General features: G+C 39.4%; 2 protein-coding genes across 5 annotated transcripts in view; both read right to left on the reverse strand.

Annotated features, from left to right (window-relative positions):
- maml1 (mastermind like transcriptional coactivator 1) overlaps nucleotides 1-12,270 on the reverse strand; it is a 36,282-nt gene extending 24,012 nt beyond the window's left edge. For both annotated transcript variants that reach the window (XM_062973874.1, XM_062973873.1), the window contains exon 1: nucleotides 11,515-12,270. In XM_062973874.1, coding sequence (XP_062829944.1) covers nucleotides 11,515-11,946 — 432 coding nt within the window. In that variant the 5' untranslated portion in view covers nucleotides 11,947-12,270. The remainder of the gene's footprint in view (nucleotides 1-11,514) is intronic.
- Nucleotides 12,271-13,147: 877 nt separating this feature from the next.
- The window catches only part of canx (calnexin), a 77,803-nt gene continuing 72,261 nt past the window's right edge, over nucleotides 13,148-18,689 (reverse strand). For all 3 annotated transcript variants that reach the window (XM_062973875.1, XM_008104850.3, XM_008104851.3), the window contains one exon: nucleotides 13,148-17,515. In XM_062973875.1, the coding sequence (XP_062829945.1) occupies nucleotides 17,462-17,515 (54 nt within the window). In that variant the 3' untranslated portion in view covers nucleotides 13,148-17,461. The remainder of the gene's footprint in view (nucleotides 17,516-18,689) is intronic.

Genomic DNA, 18,689 nt, shown 5'->3' on the forward strand with positions numbered 1-18,689 from the left:
TGCACAGTAACACTCATCTTCCAAAAATTGCTTCTGTAAAATGAGATGTTTGTGTAATTTTTTAAAGTTCTTAGTTCTTCTGAATTTGTGGCCCGTTATGTTGTATCCCAGAACTACACCTCTCTGACCATAAGACCATTCACTGCACCAGTTGAATATTATCAGCAAGCAGTTTATTTAATATATATAAAAGCCAAGCAATAAAAAGGAATAAAAGGTAAAGTCTAAAAAGGTTTTTTCAAAACATCAGCAATACTCCACCATTTCTAAGGTACAGGAATTAAATACAAAATACAAAATTGCAAAATCCAAAAACACAAGGCAGGATAAACCCGAAAAGACAAGGAATAAGCTTGGTAAACTGGAACCAGGAAAGAATACACTTGGGCAAAAACTTGGCATGACAGGAATCATAAAGCAAAATCCATATAGGAAACATAAGGAGCATGAACGGCCATGACTGACTTGAAGCACCAACGTTGACTCCAATGAAATAACAGGCTTTTCCCTTTGCCTTAATAAACCTCCTCCCCTGAGAAAAACACATTTCGTTTAACTTTCTCAGCAGATAATTTAGCTGCTCTTTTTTCTCAAAGACAAACTGACCGACAAAGGAGATGGGAACTCTCTGTTTATAAAAGTCTCACCTCCTATCTGCCAGCTCATTAACCTCTCCAGCTGCATCTGTATTGGCGAAATCTCCCCCAGAAAAGCGGCCCCTTTCAGGAATTTGGCCTTGAGGTTCCGGTCTCTGTTCTGCATAAACCTCTGACTCTAAGGCAAGCCTGTCAAAACCATCATCCCCACTGCAATCAGACACAGGCCCAGTCCCAGAAACCTCATTGACATCACGCACTAACACAGGTAACACAGGCTGAACTACAACATGTTACATGTTCAACCAGGAGGACACTGTAATCCCAGTCAAGCAAAATAAATAAATAAATCAAAAACTTTATTACATTTCTGGTAGCCTGTCAAACATGGCTGCATCGGTCTTAATGCACAATTTTAAATACTGTGGGGCCTAGATATCAGCTGGGGTTTGGTTCCAGGACCACCATGTGCACCAAAATCTGTGCTCAAGTCTCATTATAAAGATCATAAAATCACAGAGTTGGAAGAGACCACAAGTGGCCATCCAATCTAACCGCCTGCCATGCAGGAAAAGCACCAAGAGCCCCTGACAGATGGCCATCCAGTCTCTGTTTAAAAGCCTCCAAAGAAGTAGCTTCCACCACACTCCGAGGCAGAGAGTTCCACTACAGAACAGCTCTTACAGTTAGGAAGTTCTTGCTAATACTACTTTCCAGGAGTTGAACAAACTGAAAAAGACATCCCCAGGACCTTCAAGGACCCACAGGAGGTCCCTACAAGTAATGTCCTTGCAATTTGTCCAGCCTAATGAAAATAACTGAGCCTATCTCCAGTGATCCCCCTGCTCTTCAGAAGTGGCTGGGCTTGGAAGACTTTATTTCGCAAGAGGTTATTTCGCAATTGGTTACCAATTCCCTCTTCTTCAACAACCAAAAAAGTGAGTTGCAATAGCCTAAATCAGATTTACACCATCATAAATTCACCAACATTACTCCAACCACAGGTTGCTGTAATGTTTTCCTTTTACATAAGGATTACTATTTCAGACCATCCAATTACCTAGTGCTCATCCTTAACAATTTACTAAGTTCTTTTATCTTCGAGAGTTCTTGGAGAACGGGAGAAGTCCCAGCAGATTGGAGGAGGGCGAATGTAGTCCCTATCTTCAAGAAGGGAAAAAAGAACGACCCAAACAATTACCGTCCGGTCAGCCTCACATCAATACCAGGCAAAATTCTGGAAAAGATCATTAAGGAAGTGGTCTGCGAACACTTAGAAACAAATGCGGTCATTGCTAATAGTCAACACGGATTTACCAAAAACAAGTCATGACAGACTAATCTGATCTCTTTTTTCGATAGAGTTACGAGTTGGGTCGATACAGGGAATGCTGTGGATGTAGCGTACCTGGATTTCAGTAAGGCCTTCGACAAAGTCCCCCACGACCTTCTGGCAAACAAACTAGTAAAATGTGGGCTAGACAAAACTACGGTTAAGTGGATCTGTAATTGGCTAAGCGAACGAACCCAAAGGGTGCTCACCAATGCGTCGTCTTCATCATGGAAAGAAGTGACAAGTGGAGTGCCGCAGGGCTCCGTCCTGGGCCCGGTTCTGTTCAACATCTTTATTAACGACTTAGACGAAGGGTTAGAAGGCACGATCATCAAGTTTGCAGACGACACAAAACTGGGAGGGATAGCTAACACTCCAGAAGACAGGAGCAGAATTCAAAACGATCTTGACAGACTAGAGAGATGGGCCATAACTAACAAAATGAAGTTCAACAGGGACAAATGCAAGATACTTCACTTCGGCAGAAAAAATGGAAATCAAAGATACAGAATGGGGGACGCCTGGCTTGACAGCAGTGTGTGCGAAAAAGACCTTGGAGTCCTCGTGGACAACAAGTTAAACATGAGCCAACAATGTGATGCGGCTGCTAAAAAAGCCAATGGGATTCTGGCCTGCATCAATAGGGGAATAGCGTCTAGATCCAGGGAAGTTATGCTCCCCCTCTATTCTGCCTTGGTCAGACCACACCTGGAATACTGTGTCCAATTTTGGGCACCACAGTTGAAGGGAGATGTTGACAAGCTGGAAAGCGTCCAGAGGAGGGCGACTAAAATGATTAAGGGTCTGGAGAACAAGCCCTATGAGGAGCGGCTTAAAGAGCTGGGCATGTTTAGCCTGCAGAAGAGAAGGCTGAGAGGAGACATGATAGCCATGTACAAATATGTGAAGGGAAGTCATAGGGAAGAGGGAGCAAGCTTGTTTTCTGCTGCCCTGCAGACTAGGACACGGAACAATGGCTTCAAACTACAGGAAAGGAGATTCCACCTGAACATCAGGAAGAACTTCCTCACTGTGAGAGCTGTTCGACAGTGGAACTCTCTCCCCGGGGCCGTGGTGGAGGCTCCTTCCTTGGAGGCTTTTAAGCAGAGGCTGGATGGCCATCTGTCGGGGGTGCTTTGAATGCGATTTCCTGCTTCTTAGCAGGGGGTTGGACTAGATGGCCCATGTGGTCTCTTCCAACTCTACTATTCTATGATTCTATGATTCTTGACTAGATTAGCCAGCTATTGTATTATAATAATAAACTAATCCTATACTGATAGCATTATCGTTATCTGAGAGCTGATTCTTATGTAGCCAAGATCTCACCATCCATACACAAGGAGAAAGTATTATCTGGCTTGGGGAAACCCCCAAGCTTGTGTGTGTGTGTGTGTGCATGCATGTATATATATGTGTGTGTATAAAACCTCTCAAAAATAGAAGTAGGGAGACATAAATCAACCCAGGAAGCCTTTAGCAAACTCAGTGGTTACAAAGACATGCTGAAGTCACTTTGCTACCTTAGGCAACGAACAAGCTGGCACTCTCACCTTCCACATACAAAAAACGCAGTTCAACCTTTTTTAAAGAAAAAGTTGGGGGAAATACATTTTTGGATTATAATCCCCAGAATCTTCTGGTTATGCTGCCTGGGGAAAATCTCAGAGGTCATAATCCAATAACGTACCTTTTCTGAGCACTCTTTAGCAATTGGAAAGTATCCCTCCTTGCTTCCATCCAGAGGCAGAAAGCTTAGTTGAAGAGCAGTAAACATAGCAAGTGACCTCTGCTCTAGCATCCCTGAGGCAGCAGTATGCTATATCGTTTAAAGCCTAAAATTCCTTGGATAATATCAATGTAACAAACATATAATAGTGACTGCTAATTAGCTGTTCTATACATGAGGTACATTTTGAATTTTATTTTTAAACTTTCTCATTTCTCCTAAGATTTATACATTTGGTAGCCTACAAAATGGACAAAATATATACACTAATATATGCAGCTCTGAAAGAGCAGTTTCCAGAAGCTTGGCAAATGAGTCAGATAGCAGCCCCGCCAAAGTAATGTCAAGGCAAGAAAAACCTGTTCTAAGATGAAATCTCAAAGGAAAGGAAACACTGAAAAAGAAATCAATACTATCTGCCAATGTACTAAAGGCTTCTAATCTATTTAAGGCAGTTAAACAATTATATGCTGAGTTTAAAATTGCTAACATTACTTCTCTAGCAGTATTTTTGTAATTAGCACCCTGATGATTTCCTCTTAAAAACATTCTAGCACCATAGCTGTGATCAGATTAAGAAGAAAAAATATAAAGGAGACAGAAGAATCAAGAGGTATACATTGGTATATAGCAATATTAATTATTCCTAAAAGATTTTGCACAACCAAAATATGAATCATTTAACATTCTTGATCAAATTCAAAATAAAAGCCAACATAGAGCCAGTCGTATTTAGGCTATTATAGATATGTTTTATGTAATTTCTTTATTTTAATAATTCTGAATATTCTTAATAATTAAGATAATTATTGTTAACTATGTTAACAATGCTTTGCCAGTTCACAAAACATATAACTATTCACTGCATCTCAGCTACATACATGATTCCAAGTAATTCTCACGGACTCTTTATTCTTTTGTGTATTTTGTGCTTTATATTTATTGATGTTATTAATGTTTATCCCATTTTCTGTATTTTATTGTATTGAAGTGATTGCATGATTCATGTTGGGGACTCTGGAAGCAAGGCCAAGTATTTGATGTCAATGCTCAATTAAGATCAGATTCTTAAATCTAATCAGTCTCAAAATCTCCCAACTGAAACAGATGCACTTCCTGGGCATAAAGTACTGCCTGCACAAGATGTGGATCCCAGGTACATTTCAAGTTTTTTAAGAGCATTGCTGCCTGCACCACAAGACAGCAAGGTCAATAACAGGTCTCCTCAGTTATGATGGCAATACTATGTATATTGAACACTTGGGATGCTACTATCTTCCAGATTAAAAATACATGTTATATCTCTCTATATATAAAAGACAAATGGTGTCCTCCCCTGCCACTAAACAACAAAAGTACAAGCCCTAGAACCTAGAAATTTGGCAGCACAATCCACCATCCTTGCCCCTACGTTCCGACAACAAAAAGAAAAGAAAAATAAAGTCCTAATTAGAGGAAGAGGAATAATTGTCTTTAGCCAATTGCTGCCAGTTAGAAGACTAAGCTCCACCCACTTGGTCTCCTAGCAACCTACTCAGGCCTCACTCTCTCTTCCACACTGCCTATAAAATACAGATTATCTAATTTGCACTCGATTATATGGCATTGTAGACTCAAGGCCCTTCCACACAGCTATATAACCCATTTATAATATTATATTATCTGCTTTGAACTGGATTATCTTGAGTCCACACTGCCATATAATCCACTTCAGTGTGCATTTTATTCAGCTCTGTAGAAGGAGCCTCATATAATCCAGTTCTAAACAGATAATATAAGATATCCAGTAGAGTCTCACTTATCCAACATAAACACCCTGGCAGAACATTGGATAACTGAATATGTTGAATAATAAGAAGGGATTCAGGAAAAGCAGATTAAACATCCCATTCCCTCACGACCCTATCTGCTGCCAAACTGCCATCCATGTCCATGCCAGACATCCTCAGAGATTATGAGATCTGTTTGAAAACAGACAAGTGGGATGTTTATTTTTATCTCACCAATGATACCCAGGATGGGACAACTCTTATCTGTCTCAGGCGACTGTGAATGTTCCACTTCCCCACCTTGATTGCCATTGAATACCCTTGCAGCTTCAAGGCCTGCCTACTTCCTGCTTTAGAGAGGAATCCTTTGTTGGGAGATGTTAGCTGGCCCTCAGTACATCATGTCTGGAATTCCCTGATTGCTCGGTGCTGTTCTTTAGTTAACTGTCCTGATTTCACAGATTTTTTAAATACTGGGAGCCACATTTTGTTCATTCCAGGCAGGCAGGAACCATCCAAGCTTTGAAGCTACAAGGCTATTCAGTGCCAATTCCAACATTCACACTTGCCTAAAGCAGACAACAGTTCTTTCTTCCACCCTGGTCATTCCACAGATATATCAACCCCACTTCCTTTTGTTGCGACACATTTCACAACCTCTGAGGATGCCTGCCATACATGCAGGCAAAACATCAGGAGACAATACATTTGGAACATGACCAGGCAGACGGCAGAACTCAGAGCAACTCAATACAAAGAGAAACAAAAATACTAAAATAAATACAAAAACAAATAAAAAAACCAAAATAAAATAATACAATTTTAAAAAAACATAAATAAAAATAATATAATCAAATAATAAAATATAATACATACAAATAATAAAATAAAATAATAAAAACACAAATAATAATGAAAGAATAAAAATAAAATAAATACAAATAATACAATAAAAATAATAAAAAACACAAAAATAATTAAAAACACTAAAAATTAATACAATAAAATACTATAATAACAGAAAATAACTAAAAATAATGCAAGAAAATAATAAAATATAATAAATAAAAAAGATAAGTTACAATAAAATTAATTAAAAAATACAAATAACATCAAATAAAAATTCCACAACAACGTTTAACCAATACCACCACCACTTTGCCACAGTATTTTTTAAAAAATTATGTAACTATACCAACACAAATTGTATTGCTAAAAATATTTTAAAAATGCTTTTAAATGAAATAGGTTGATGGTGATATCAATGGATTTAAATATACATTATTTGTTGTGAAAAAAATATATAATCCAAGAGTTTTTACATATTTTTTGTACATCAGAATGTTTTCTTCACCAAAGAAAGGAACCTGGCATTTATGTTTCTATGAAAGGGATTCTGTTCCTGATAGTGGAAGGACTTTCACACATATATACACCCCATGCATAGTCCTCCCAACAGATTGTGGAAAAGCAGCTTGGTATCCTAGAGTGTATGTTTACTGGGTGATTTCCAATTAAAGAGGTATCTTATCCCTAACTAGAATGTCCAATATGTGTGCATACTATTCTCTTGCTCATCCAGTGAAGAGCAATTTGAAACAGTGCTGTTGTAAATAGTAAAAATATCAATTCTTGCCTTAACTGAGGGAGTATTTTTCTTTTAAAAGATTAACAAAATAGTTTCAAGATATTTTATGTTTTAGGGAAAATTCACCATTACAAAAGTTAACTTCAGTCTCTCCATCTACCTTTCAGCAATATTTAAAATGTGGTAAAGTGGGTTAGCATAGTAGGAATATTAGTTTCTTGAGGCTAAGGAAGAAGAAATGCAGGACCGATTACCAAATTCAAGAGTATTATTGTTGTTGGATGCTTTAAGTTATTTCTGAATTGTGCCGAACCTATCACAGGTTTTTCTGGGGCTGAGACTGTGTGACTCGTGCAAGGTCTCCCAGTGGGTTCCCACAGCCATGCGAGGAATCAAACCCTGGTCTTCAGAGTCATATGTATCCATCTGTGTTAAGATGTGACAGTTTGTATGACCAAACTGTAGCAAAGCTTAAAGGCATGAACAATCTATCCATAAAAATAGGTAGAGGAGAAAGCGTAAGATCATAAACAGATCTATTTGCCTTGCATTTTTGGCAAAAGAACTAGATACTACTGAAAGTAATTAAAGGAGATGTAAACCCTCAAAGTCTAAGAGAAAATATTAAGCTATAATATGTTCTTGCAATGTAAGGTGAACTATCTCAATACTCACGAAATGTGGAAATATCGGTCCAGAAAATTCAACTGGAAGATTAAAGCCAGGACTCCTGTACTTAACACTTCTGTTCTAATAAAATATGGTTATTATAAAAATATACACTTTGCTATTTTCTCTTCTAAAACATATACTTTAAAAAATAAAATCAGTGTTTACTTTTAGACAACCCTCAAACTAGGACACATAGCATTTAAGCCAGTGTCAGATCACGGAATCTTCTCACAATTTACTGCCAGATAAAGATTAAAGTTCCCTATCCTTCTGACTCTCCCTCACTGTTATTCAGTCAACTTTTAAACAGAGAAATGACTAATTGGTCAGGCAATTTCTGATTCTATCTGATTAAAAAAGAAAAATGTTAACATAGGGAAGACAATATTTATACCCCTTTTCATACTCTAAGCATTTCAAAATTGTTTTAGGTACATATATATCAACATACTGATAAACCATATACTGTACTCTTGAACTAGCCTAGCAACTCACCTCACACATTATGACAATTTTGAACTAAAATTCTATCAAATATATATATTTTCTGTTTCAACAGAAATGTTACCACCTCCTAATCATAAACTCACAATTTTAATAACAGGAAAAAGGTGACTGTTATCTAGGAGATGCCACAGCTTGGCAACTTGTATGTATACAATTCTAGGTTCAATTCGTAGTATTTCAGGCTAAAAAAAATCCAAAGGTAGAATTGGTAAACTGCTTAAACTCTGCTATCACAATGAATTGGCCATTCCAGGTTGGATAACACAATATAAATAAGTTACATTCTTACTGTAACTTTTTTTTTAGAAAAAAAAAGAACTATGGTCAAAATGGGTACTATATACAGTAGAGTCTCACTTATCCAACGTTCTGGATTATCCAACGCATTTTTGTAGTCAATGTTTTCAATATATTGTGATATTTTGGTGCTAAATTCATACAGTAATTACTACATAGCATTACTGCGTATTGAACTACTTTTTCTGCCAAATTTGTTGTCTAATGTGATGTTTTGGTGCTTCATTTGTAAAATCATAACCTAATTTGATGTTTAATAGGCTTTTCCTTAATGCCTCCTTATTATCCAACATATTTGCTTATCCAACATTCTGCCGGCCCGTTTATGTTGGATAAGTGAGACTCTACTGTAACAAAAAGCAGCTAATATCTGAGATAATCCATTAACCCCTTCCTGTGTTCTCAAGTCTCCTACCCCCATCCAGCTTTTAGTTGAGCAACGGCTCTAAATGGGACTAAAAGGGAGGAGGTTTAGTAAACCACTAGCTGTGCCCGGCCACGCGTTGCTGTGGCAAAGTGGTGGTGGTATTGGTTAAAAATTGTTGTGTAATTTTTATTTGACGTTATTTGTATTTTTTAATTAATTTTATTGTAAGTTATCTTTTTATTTATTATATTTTATTATTTTCTTGTATTATTTTTAGTTATTTTCTGTTATTATAGTATTTTATTGTATTAATCTTTTAGTGTTTTTAATTATTTTTTAGTGTTTTTTATTATTTTTTATTGGGTTGCTAGGAGACCAAGTTGGAGGAGCTTAGCCTTCTAACTGGCAGCAATTGGATAAAAGCAATTATTCCTTTCCCTCTAATTAGGACTTTATTTTTCTTTTCTTTTTGTTGTATCAACCTAGAGGCGTGGATGATGGGTTGTGTTGTCAAATTTCGAGGTTGGGGGGCCTGTAGTTTTGTTGTTTTGTCGGTCGCCGTGATAGATTGATACCGAGAGATAACAAAGTTTCCTGCCATATTTCTGGGATGGTGTAGAGTAGGGCGTGGTATTAGTTAGGTCTATGTTTAATGGTAATTCTCAGGTCACCAAAAACTACATTTAACTGGCATATTCCAATCCACATAGGTGCCGGTTAGCTGAGAGTCCACTCTATCAGCGCACTCTTGATTCTGGCCATAACTCAACTCTACATCTAGGAGTTACTACTTTCTCAATCTATAATAAGTAGAAGGGGATGGAATTTATGCCTGAAATTAATGGGAGAGGACGCCATCCATGGGCAAGAGAGTAAACAGCAGAACAATTTCTCGTTTGCCTTGAATAGTTATGGGGCAGCAATGCGACTTCCTGCCCAGTATGGAAAATTCAAGATGCAATGGAAAGTCAACAGTACCACCTAGCATTTTAATTTTGCTGTGTTCAAGCTTAGGAGAAGGTTCGTAATTCAAACAGCAACATCCTTTTAAATAAGGGACACACACACCAGGAGCCATTTTAAAGGAGGCATAGAGATGCCTCTTGGGCAACACAACCCCTCAGGCTTACTTCAGCCCCTGCAGCCAAATCTTCCATTTCACTAGTTCCTCTTATTGCTATTAAACTGAGTAACAGCAAAAACAACACAGCATTAAACTAGAGAGAAGTTCTCCCCTTGAAACTTGAAAGAATCCAGCATACCCTTTATTTTGGCCACAATTCAAATGCAAGACTAGGAGATACTACTTTCCTACCAACTAGAGGAGGATTTATGCCCGAAATGAATGGGAGAAGATGTCATCCATGGACAAGGCTTGGTTGAATAGCAGAACAATTACTCTTTTGGCTTGACTGGTTACTGAGCTGTTGTGCTACTTCCTGCCAGGACGGGAAATTCAAGATGCAATGGAGGGACAACAGTGCCACCTAGTATTTCCATTTTACTCTGTTCAAACTCAGGGGAAGAAGGTTCATAGTTCACTTCAAACTATAACCTCCTTCTAAATAGGTGAAAGGGACACACACTGATATACAAGGAGTTATTTTAAGGGGAGGGAAGAAGAGGGATATTGAGCCAAAACAACCTTGCAGGCCTACTCCAGCCCCTCCAACTAGATGTTACATTGTGTTTTTGAAGACTTTCATGGCTGGAATCACTGGGTTGCTGTGCGTTTTCCGGGCTGTATGCCCATGTTCCATAAGCTTTATGTTGGAACTCCATAAGCATGTGGACAATTTCAACAGAAAGGAGGAAACCATGAAAATGGAACAAAATCTGGCTACCAGTATTTAAAAAACTCTAAAATCAGGACAGTAAATAAAGAACAACACTGGAAACAGGGGAATTCCAGATAGGAAGCAATCAGGGTCAGCTAACACCTCCTAACAAAGGATTCCCCCAGGCAGGAAGCAGCCAGACGTTGCAACGGAAAGGCTATTAAATGCTCTCAAGGTGGCCAATAGAAACAGTCACACTTTCCTCAAACAGATGAGAGTTTTTTCTCACACCCAGAACATTCCACAGATATATAAACCCCACTTGCCTAGTTTCCAACAGACCTCACAACCTCTGAGGATCCCTGCCATAGATGCAGGCGAAACGTCAGGAGAGAATGTTTCTGGAATATGGCCATACAGCCTGGAAAATTCACAGCAACCCAGATCTTACATTCGTCACATGATTATTATTATTATTACTACTACTACTATTAAAACGCATAACAACAAATACCACTGGAGGAGCCAAAAGCTCGCATTGGCACTTGAAATAAATCAGTTGACCCTTTTATTTTGGCTACAATTCTGGAAATCTAAGGAGTAGCCACTTTTCCTACTTATATCAAGTAGAGAGAGAGAAATTCTGCCTTAACTCAGTGGGAGAAGACGCCATCCATGGAGCTGGACATGTAGGGGAAGCAGTTGACTTGCCTGGCTGCTTCCTGCCCAAGACGGGAGGGAGGCACACAGGCAGGCAAGGCCACTTGGTATTTGGATGTGATCCCGCTCAAACTCTGGGGAGAGTTGGCCTCGAAGTGCAACTTCCTTCTAAATGGGCGAAAGGGGCCTGTTGGGCCAGGCTCTCCCTCCTTCCTTACCGCGATGAGGGCGCTGCTGCTGCTGCTCCGGCCGTGCTGCTGGGCCTGCGGCGCCTGCTCCCCGCCCGCGGCGGCGGCGTCGGCGTCCAGCCCGTTGGCGGAGGCGGCGGGGCCCGGGGCCTGCACGGAGGAGACGGGGGGCGCCGAGGGGGGTGCTGCGGAGGCCGCGGCCTGCGGGGCCTGGGCCTGAGGGGGCGGCGGGGCCTGCCGGTGCTTCCCGGCGCGCTTGGCCTTGGCCTGGAGGCAGCGTTGGTGGAGGGCGAAGGTTTGCTGGCGCTCCAGCTCCAGGCGCTCCGGGGAGACGGCCTGGTAGCGGGACTCGCAGGCGCTGTGGTGTCGCCGGCAGAGCTCGATCCGCCGGCGGAGGCGCTCCATCACCGCGCTGTGCCGCGGCACCGCGAACTCCGCCATCGGGGAAGGGGCCAGGACCATAGGCAAGCGAGGAACGCGGAAGAGAGAGGGGTAAGAGCAGAGAGAGGCCCTCACGATGCCGGTGGCGGCGGCAGAGCCATGGCCGGGCACCGGGGAGCCCTCAGTCCCAACTCCAACGCCGCCTCCTTCTCCTCCGCTCGTCGCTAGGCCGCACCAGGCCTCGCTCCCTGCCTCAGGCCTGTCCCGCCTCAGGCCCAAAGGCGCCCCGGCCTCCCCAGCCCCATTGTTATCCGCGCCTCGGCCGCCGCCATCTTGGAATGGCTTTACCCCCTTTTGCCTCCCTTCCCCCAGCTCCGAGGGGGCGGGCTTCCCGACGCCATGGCGGCGTCACGACCCGCAAGCTCACTGGCTGCCGCACTTTGACCGGCACCAAGGCCAGCCAATAACGGAGGAGGATAGGATGGGGGAAGGAGGGAACTTTTTTCACCACAGCTTTCTGTCTTCTGCTCCCCCTCCCCCCCAACCTTTCCGGAAGAAGTGAAGGGGCGGAGCCTTATGATTAACTCCTCCCAGCCAAATGGAAACTAAAAAAACTATTAAAATCAGGACAGTAAATAAAGAACAGTACTTCAAAAACAGGAATTCCAGACATCAGGGCCAGTAAACACCTTCCAACAACTGATTCCCAGGCAGGAAGCAGCCAGACCTTGAAGCTGAAAGGCTATTAAATGCTTATCAAGGTGGTCAATTGCAACATTCATCCCTGCCTCCAACAGACAAGAGTTCTTTATCCCACCCGGAACATTCCACAGATATGTAATCCCCACTTGACTTGTTTCCAACTTACCTCATTACCTCTAAGGATGCCTGCCGTACATGCAGGCGCAAAAGAGTAAATGATAACCCAAATCCTTGGAATGTACACAATTTTTAGATCCACAAAAGCTTGCCATATTCAAGCGGATTTTTAAAGTTCTCTTCTGATACATGTCAGAAGGAAGTAAGGGTCCTACTCCTCCTGTTTGGAAATATTTTAAGAACTTTGAATGAGTAAAGAAAGGACTGAGCACACCTCAGGACAGTCAGAAGCCAAATCATACTGTCCTTTTAAAAAGATTATTAGAGAAACACAACTGCTAGCTTGCTTACAGAACACCCCACCCCTCCTACAATTAATGCCCTTCTCGAGCTTTTGCATTACTGCATCTTCAAACCATTAAAATATACCCACAGCAGAAGATAAACAAAGCAAACTGGAGAACAAGGTTTTATTGTATTTATTAATTGAATGGAATTGAAATCCATCTGTCTCTTAAAGTGAGACCCAAAGTGGCTGAAATGAGAAAAGATGAGAAAGCCAATAGCTACTGCTGGATTGAAAAGGAGTCAAGTACAGGTTGAGCATCTTCCTATATGCAAACAGGTATTCCAAAATCCCACACTTCTGGCCCCAAGCACACTATATCATATCACACAGGAGGCCAAAACTATGGGTCTTTCCCCCATCTATTGTATACCAGTTTTTATCGACACACAAATGATTCCCACTGTGGTATGTAGGTAATAGTTACTTGCAGCCTAATTCAGCCATCCTATGTAGAAGAGGAATCATAGTTTTCAGATCCTGCACCAAGGCTGCCTCTAGACATATGCTCAACTCAAGTTCCAGAAGTGGGACACATGGATGCAACTTCTTACAAACACATTTGAGTCATTTCATGTTAGCTGCCTGGTTTAGACAGGGTAAACATCTTTGTTTTTACTATTATGAGCACACTGCAAATTTGAAATCTTTGCTAACTTACTGTTCATCACTGGATATATATCAGCAGATTCCTAGCCTACATTCTGCTCAATGGTCAATGTACTGAAAGCTGTCATCTCTGGAACTGGAATTTGAAGTAACAGATCTGAAGTGGAGAGTCCATCAGGCCTGCACAACCAGTGGCCCTCCAGGTGTTGTGCACTTCAGCCCCCAGAATTCCTGACCATTGGACAAGCTGACTAGGGCTTCTGGGAGTTGAAGGCCCAAACACCCGAGGGCCACAGGTTGTGCAGGCCTGGAACAACTCAGTTAATTGGATAAAATACTTTGATTATTCATATTATATGACAGAAAATGTGTTAATAGTTCCAAATAAGAATTGTACAATATTAACAGAAATAGTTTGGGAGAAATGTATTAGCCATAACTAGGTTGAATTAATTTTTTGTACACTAAGTATGTAACCACATAGATATACAAATACTTTCTATGAAATTCTGTCCAGTTTCCTAACTTTGTAGAACTGCATTTCCTGTCATGTCCATAATTACCAATAATAGACTAAATAAGCCACATTTTGAAGAGCAAGACAATTTTTAAAAATAATTCAGATGACTTAGACCTCTAAAAGGACATATGTTTACTTGAACTTTTTTTTAAAAAAAACCTGATCGTATAAACTAAGCGGGTTAAGCCCTAATCAGTATTTAGATGGGAAACTGTCAACTAATGTCAGATTTTAGAGGAAGGAATTGGCAAACCACCATCTGAATATTCCCTGCCTAATAAAGGTGACTTGAAGGCATGGGCACACAGAAATCTGCAAATGAAGCAAGATGGAATATTTTTTTTAAATGTTAAGATAGCTGTATTTTCAGTACATCTCAAACGGAATGCTAGACCAACATGCTTTTTGCATATTTAGTTCTTTCAGAACTATTTGGTCTTTTATTCGTGTCCTAATACTAAACTCCAAAGATAAAAAATTATAGTAAACTAGACAATAGAAAATAGTGGTTTATGTTTCTTTATTAATCAGAGTATGCTTACATTTGTTCATAACTTAACCAATATATTTATATGCATACTGCATCTTCAGGTTTATCATTTTTATAACAGTCAGGACTTATGAGAAAATCACAGTCTTTTTTCCAACACTTTGAGGGTGGTTGCATTTGAAACTTGTATGGAGGCAATACTGGCATTAGAAGACTATAGCTGAAGAGAAGGCAGAAGGGTGCCAAGAAAAAGCACCATATTTACTGCCACAAATCAAGTGGAGCTAAGCTTTCAAGACGCAGGGTACTTTTTCCTCATTAATGGTTGATTGTATAAGAGTCCCCTGTCATCTGCAATATCCATATATGAAACTCAGTGCATTTTACATCAGCATTTTAAACATGTGCAACTTTGCAGTGTTATTTTCAGAAAGACCAGCTGTTCATCAAAGAACATTATCTTGATGAAAAAGAGTCTACTTTTACCCAACACACTAACACCAATGGATTTGAAGCTGCTATGATGCTATCTTTATTTTCTGATCAAAATAAAAATCAAGTAAGTAGTCTAACATCCCATTCACCTTGCTATTCCCTTCTGTGCAATAATACATTTTCTATATGGTCTTAATATATAGAATTATTTTCCTGCTATCAGTTAAACTCTGTCAGAGCAAAATATTTCATACATCCAAATGCTTTCTTCAAACTTAAAAAAATAACCATCCTTCAAGTCACAGCACTTCAATTATTTGGAAACTCAACAACTTCATAATACGCGAACTCTTGTTTTACTTTGACATAGCAGATATGATAATTGCCTGGTGTAGAATATTCTGTAATCTGTGTTCACCAAGACACATTGGAATCAAGGTTTTGGAAATAGTACATTTCAAGCCATAAACTTTAAAAACAAAAGTTTTTGTAGTGCCTTTGCAAATTTTGCTGACATAAAAAAGCCAAACCATGCAAACAGCAGAGCATTCTGGAGAAAGCCCTGTGAACATCAAAAGTATTACATCTTTAGCTTTAAATTAAGCATTGCCTCCTGACATTAACTAAAAAGAAGTTCATTTCAGCAACTATTTTGGAAAGAAAAGAATATGGGTTCTACAGAGAAATAAAAGAATAAAACAGCTTCTTCAAAAGACAACATTAACTCAAGCATTAAAATTAGTTCTAATTCTGTGTTGTTAAACACCCAATGCAAGTGCAGAAAAATGGATGAGAGGCAGCTATGAACAGTATTTTTATCCACTGCCTGAACAACTAAAAAGAGCCAATGATTCAAGCACTGTCTGCAAGTTCTATGGCTTCCAATGCAGCAACACAGATGTGGAAAAATCAGGGAATTAGAAAATGTTACAAGGTGCAAACAATCTGGCTTCTAAAAGCAAAATGGTCCTTAAGTAGATTTTAAAGCTTCATTTGAAAACAAGCTATACACTGACTAAATCAAGAAGTTCCATAGCACATTTATGATTACATGTTTGGACACGACAGTCATATCTTGCAGGCAGCCAAACTCTTTCGGTTTCTCTGACAAATTTGGGAGTGTTCTATTCAGTGCACTTACAACAGGTTTGCCTCTATGATTAAACAGAGGCCTACAGTCGATGAAGCATTTTTCTTCTATTATCTCCTATATCTCATCACACTATCCAGAGCAGAGTTTCACCCTTAGAGATATACAAGAGGGTCATCTACAATCCATTCAAAGGGGGTTCTGAATGGTTAGATGCTCAAATGCAAGACACTTACAAAATTTATTTAGCTGGAACTGGAAATCCCTACATTCACAATGGTTTGATATATGAAGAGTGGTATGTTACATAGACCCAATGAGTTTTCACATGCTCCTTCCTCATCTACAAATACTGATATCTTCATTCGATGTAAATCTATTTAGATTGCCTGATCACTGTAAATGAATGTACATACAACGGGCAAAAAGCACACAATAGACTGAACAGTGAGTTGAGCATATGTAGTCTACAGCAACTACAGCAACTTATGAAGGAATTGCACAGCAGCGGATAGAAAAAGAGGAAGGAGCTTTTAAAACCACAGGGGAAATTGTAAAAAGAAAGAAGACAAACCTCATACTGAGGACAATTTAAGGCCTAAAGCAAGAAGACAGTCCAACCTTAACCTTTGTACCCTAAACCAAAATCTGCTCCCGAATTCAGGCTGATTATGAATACTGTTTAACCTGGGCAGCGCCCATAGCCAAAATACAAATTTTATGGCATCATTGTGGTTTTTCCCCCAACAAAGAAAGAAGGACTTGATAAAATTTATTTCAAAGGATTTTAACTTCTGCTTTCATTCAATGAACTGGAAACATGGTGATGGCATTGACTCATTTACTTGAACATGATCAAACTAAGGGAAATAAATGTTCTATAAGAATGTCCATGTTTACAAAAAATATATAAAAATTGTATATGTAGCATTTTTCTAAAGGTTGGTGTTCATTTCCATTGACAGATTAATACATTAATTTAAGCCAAGGTTTTGAGACTGGCAATTCTATCATTCTATTTAAAAACAAAGAAAAATGTTAGTTCTTGTAACATTCCAGAAATTTATAGCTGGGTTGTGTTAAATGCATTTTTTTCTACAGGATTTTTCTACTTAAAAACACAATGCAAGTATTTGACTGCTAAACACCCATTTACACTGGAGAGCATTTGACAGGAACCTGTGGATGGTGAATCTTGAGGTTTTTTGAGTTTCAGCAAAAAGTATCCAAGGTCCTCTCCCAAAACCATGTTGGGGGAAATGAATCAGATCAAGTTCTTAAGATATTTCAATCTTTTCTTGGTTTTCTGTTTCTGGGTGATCTATTCACACTTTCTTCCTCCTACAAAGATAAAATAGCACAGCCTTTATATCTATATATATAAAAGAGTGATGGCATCAGGGCAGCGGACAAAACAACAAAACTACAGGCCCCCCAACCTCGAAATTTGACAACACAACCCATCATTCACGGCTCTAGGTTGATACAACAAAAAGAAAAGAAAAACAAAGTCCTAATTACAGGGAGAGGAATAATAGTTTTTATCCAATTGCTGCCAGTTTGAAGGCTAAGCTCCACCCACTTGGTCTCCTAGCAACTCACTCAGCCCAGGGGACAGGCACAGTTAGGCCTCACTTAGGCTTCTTCCACAGATTATCAGATTTTAACTGGATTATATGGCAGTGTAGACTCAAGGCCCTTCCAAACAGCTATATAACCCATTTAGAATCTTATATTATCTGCTTTGAACTGGATTATCTTGACTCCACACTGCCATATAATCTACTTCAGTGTGCATACTAAACATAAAGACAACCATACAACAGACATTCAATACCACCACTACCTCAACAATTTCTCACCAACACCACCAGACAACGCCACAGCAACGCGTGGCCGGGCACAGCTAGGACATGTAAAAAAACGAATGACAGTGTTTCTTGGAAATATTTTAAGTTCAAAAAATTATATGCATTGGTATGAGATACTTTGCTTTTGTCACTGGTGTAGTTAGCCAAGCAAAAGGGGTAATGGTTGCTTAAGGCAAGCAACTTGCCTAAAGTGATTTCTTGGTTATTTTGAATTGTTTAATATAACTTTTTGATGTTTTATCATTCTTTGTTTTCACCAATTGGCTTTAGCATATTCTGTTTTTAATATAATATATACATTTTAATTTTTAATATAAATTGTTTTAATATAAATTGCTTTGGATTTAAAATTCAATGCATTATAATAATGTTCTTGAACAAGTGCTTCTTAAAACCCAGTGGCTGCTTCATATGCTAAATTTGTTTTCCCATGTGAAAGTCATAAAAAGCAGCTCTGAAGTTGAAACTACATTGACAAATAGAAAAATCAAAATAGTGTGAACCAGCTTTAACAAAGGTGTGTGTGTGTGTGCGGGGGGTGCCAGACGTTTTGCTTTTTATTTGAATTTCCGCATTCAGGTACTGATTTCCTTGTAGTTTTTTACTTTCTAAATGTATCAAACTGCTAAATACCACGCTTTATC

The sequence above is a fragment of the Anolis carolinensis genome, chromosome 2, assembly GCF_035594765.1.
Source record: "Anolis carolinensis isolate JA03-04 chromosome 2, rAnoCar3.1.pri, whole genome shotgun sequence".
Lineage (NCBI taxonomy): Eukaryota > Metazoa > Chordata > Lepidosauria > Squamata > Dactyloidae > Anolis > Anolis carolinensis.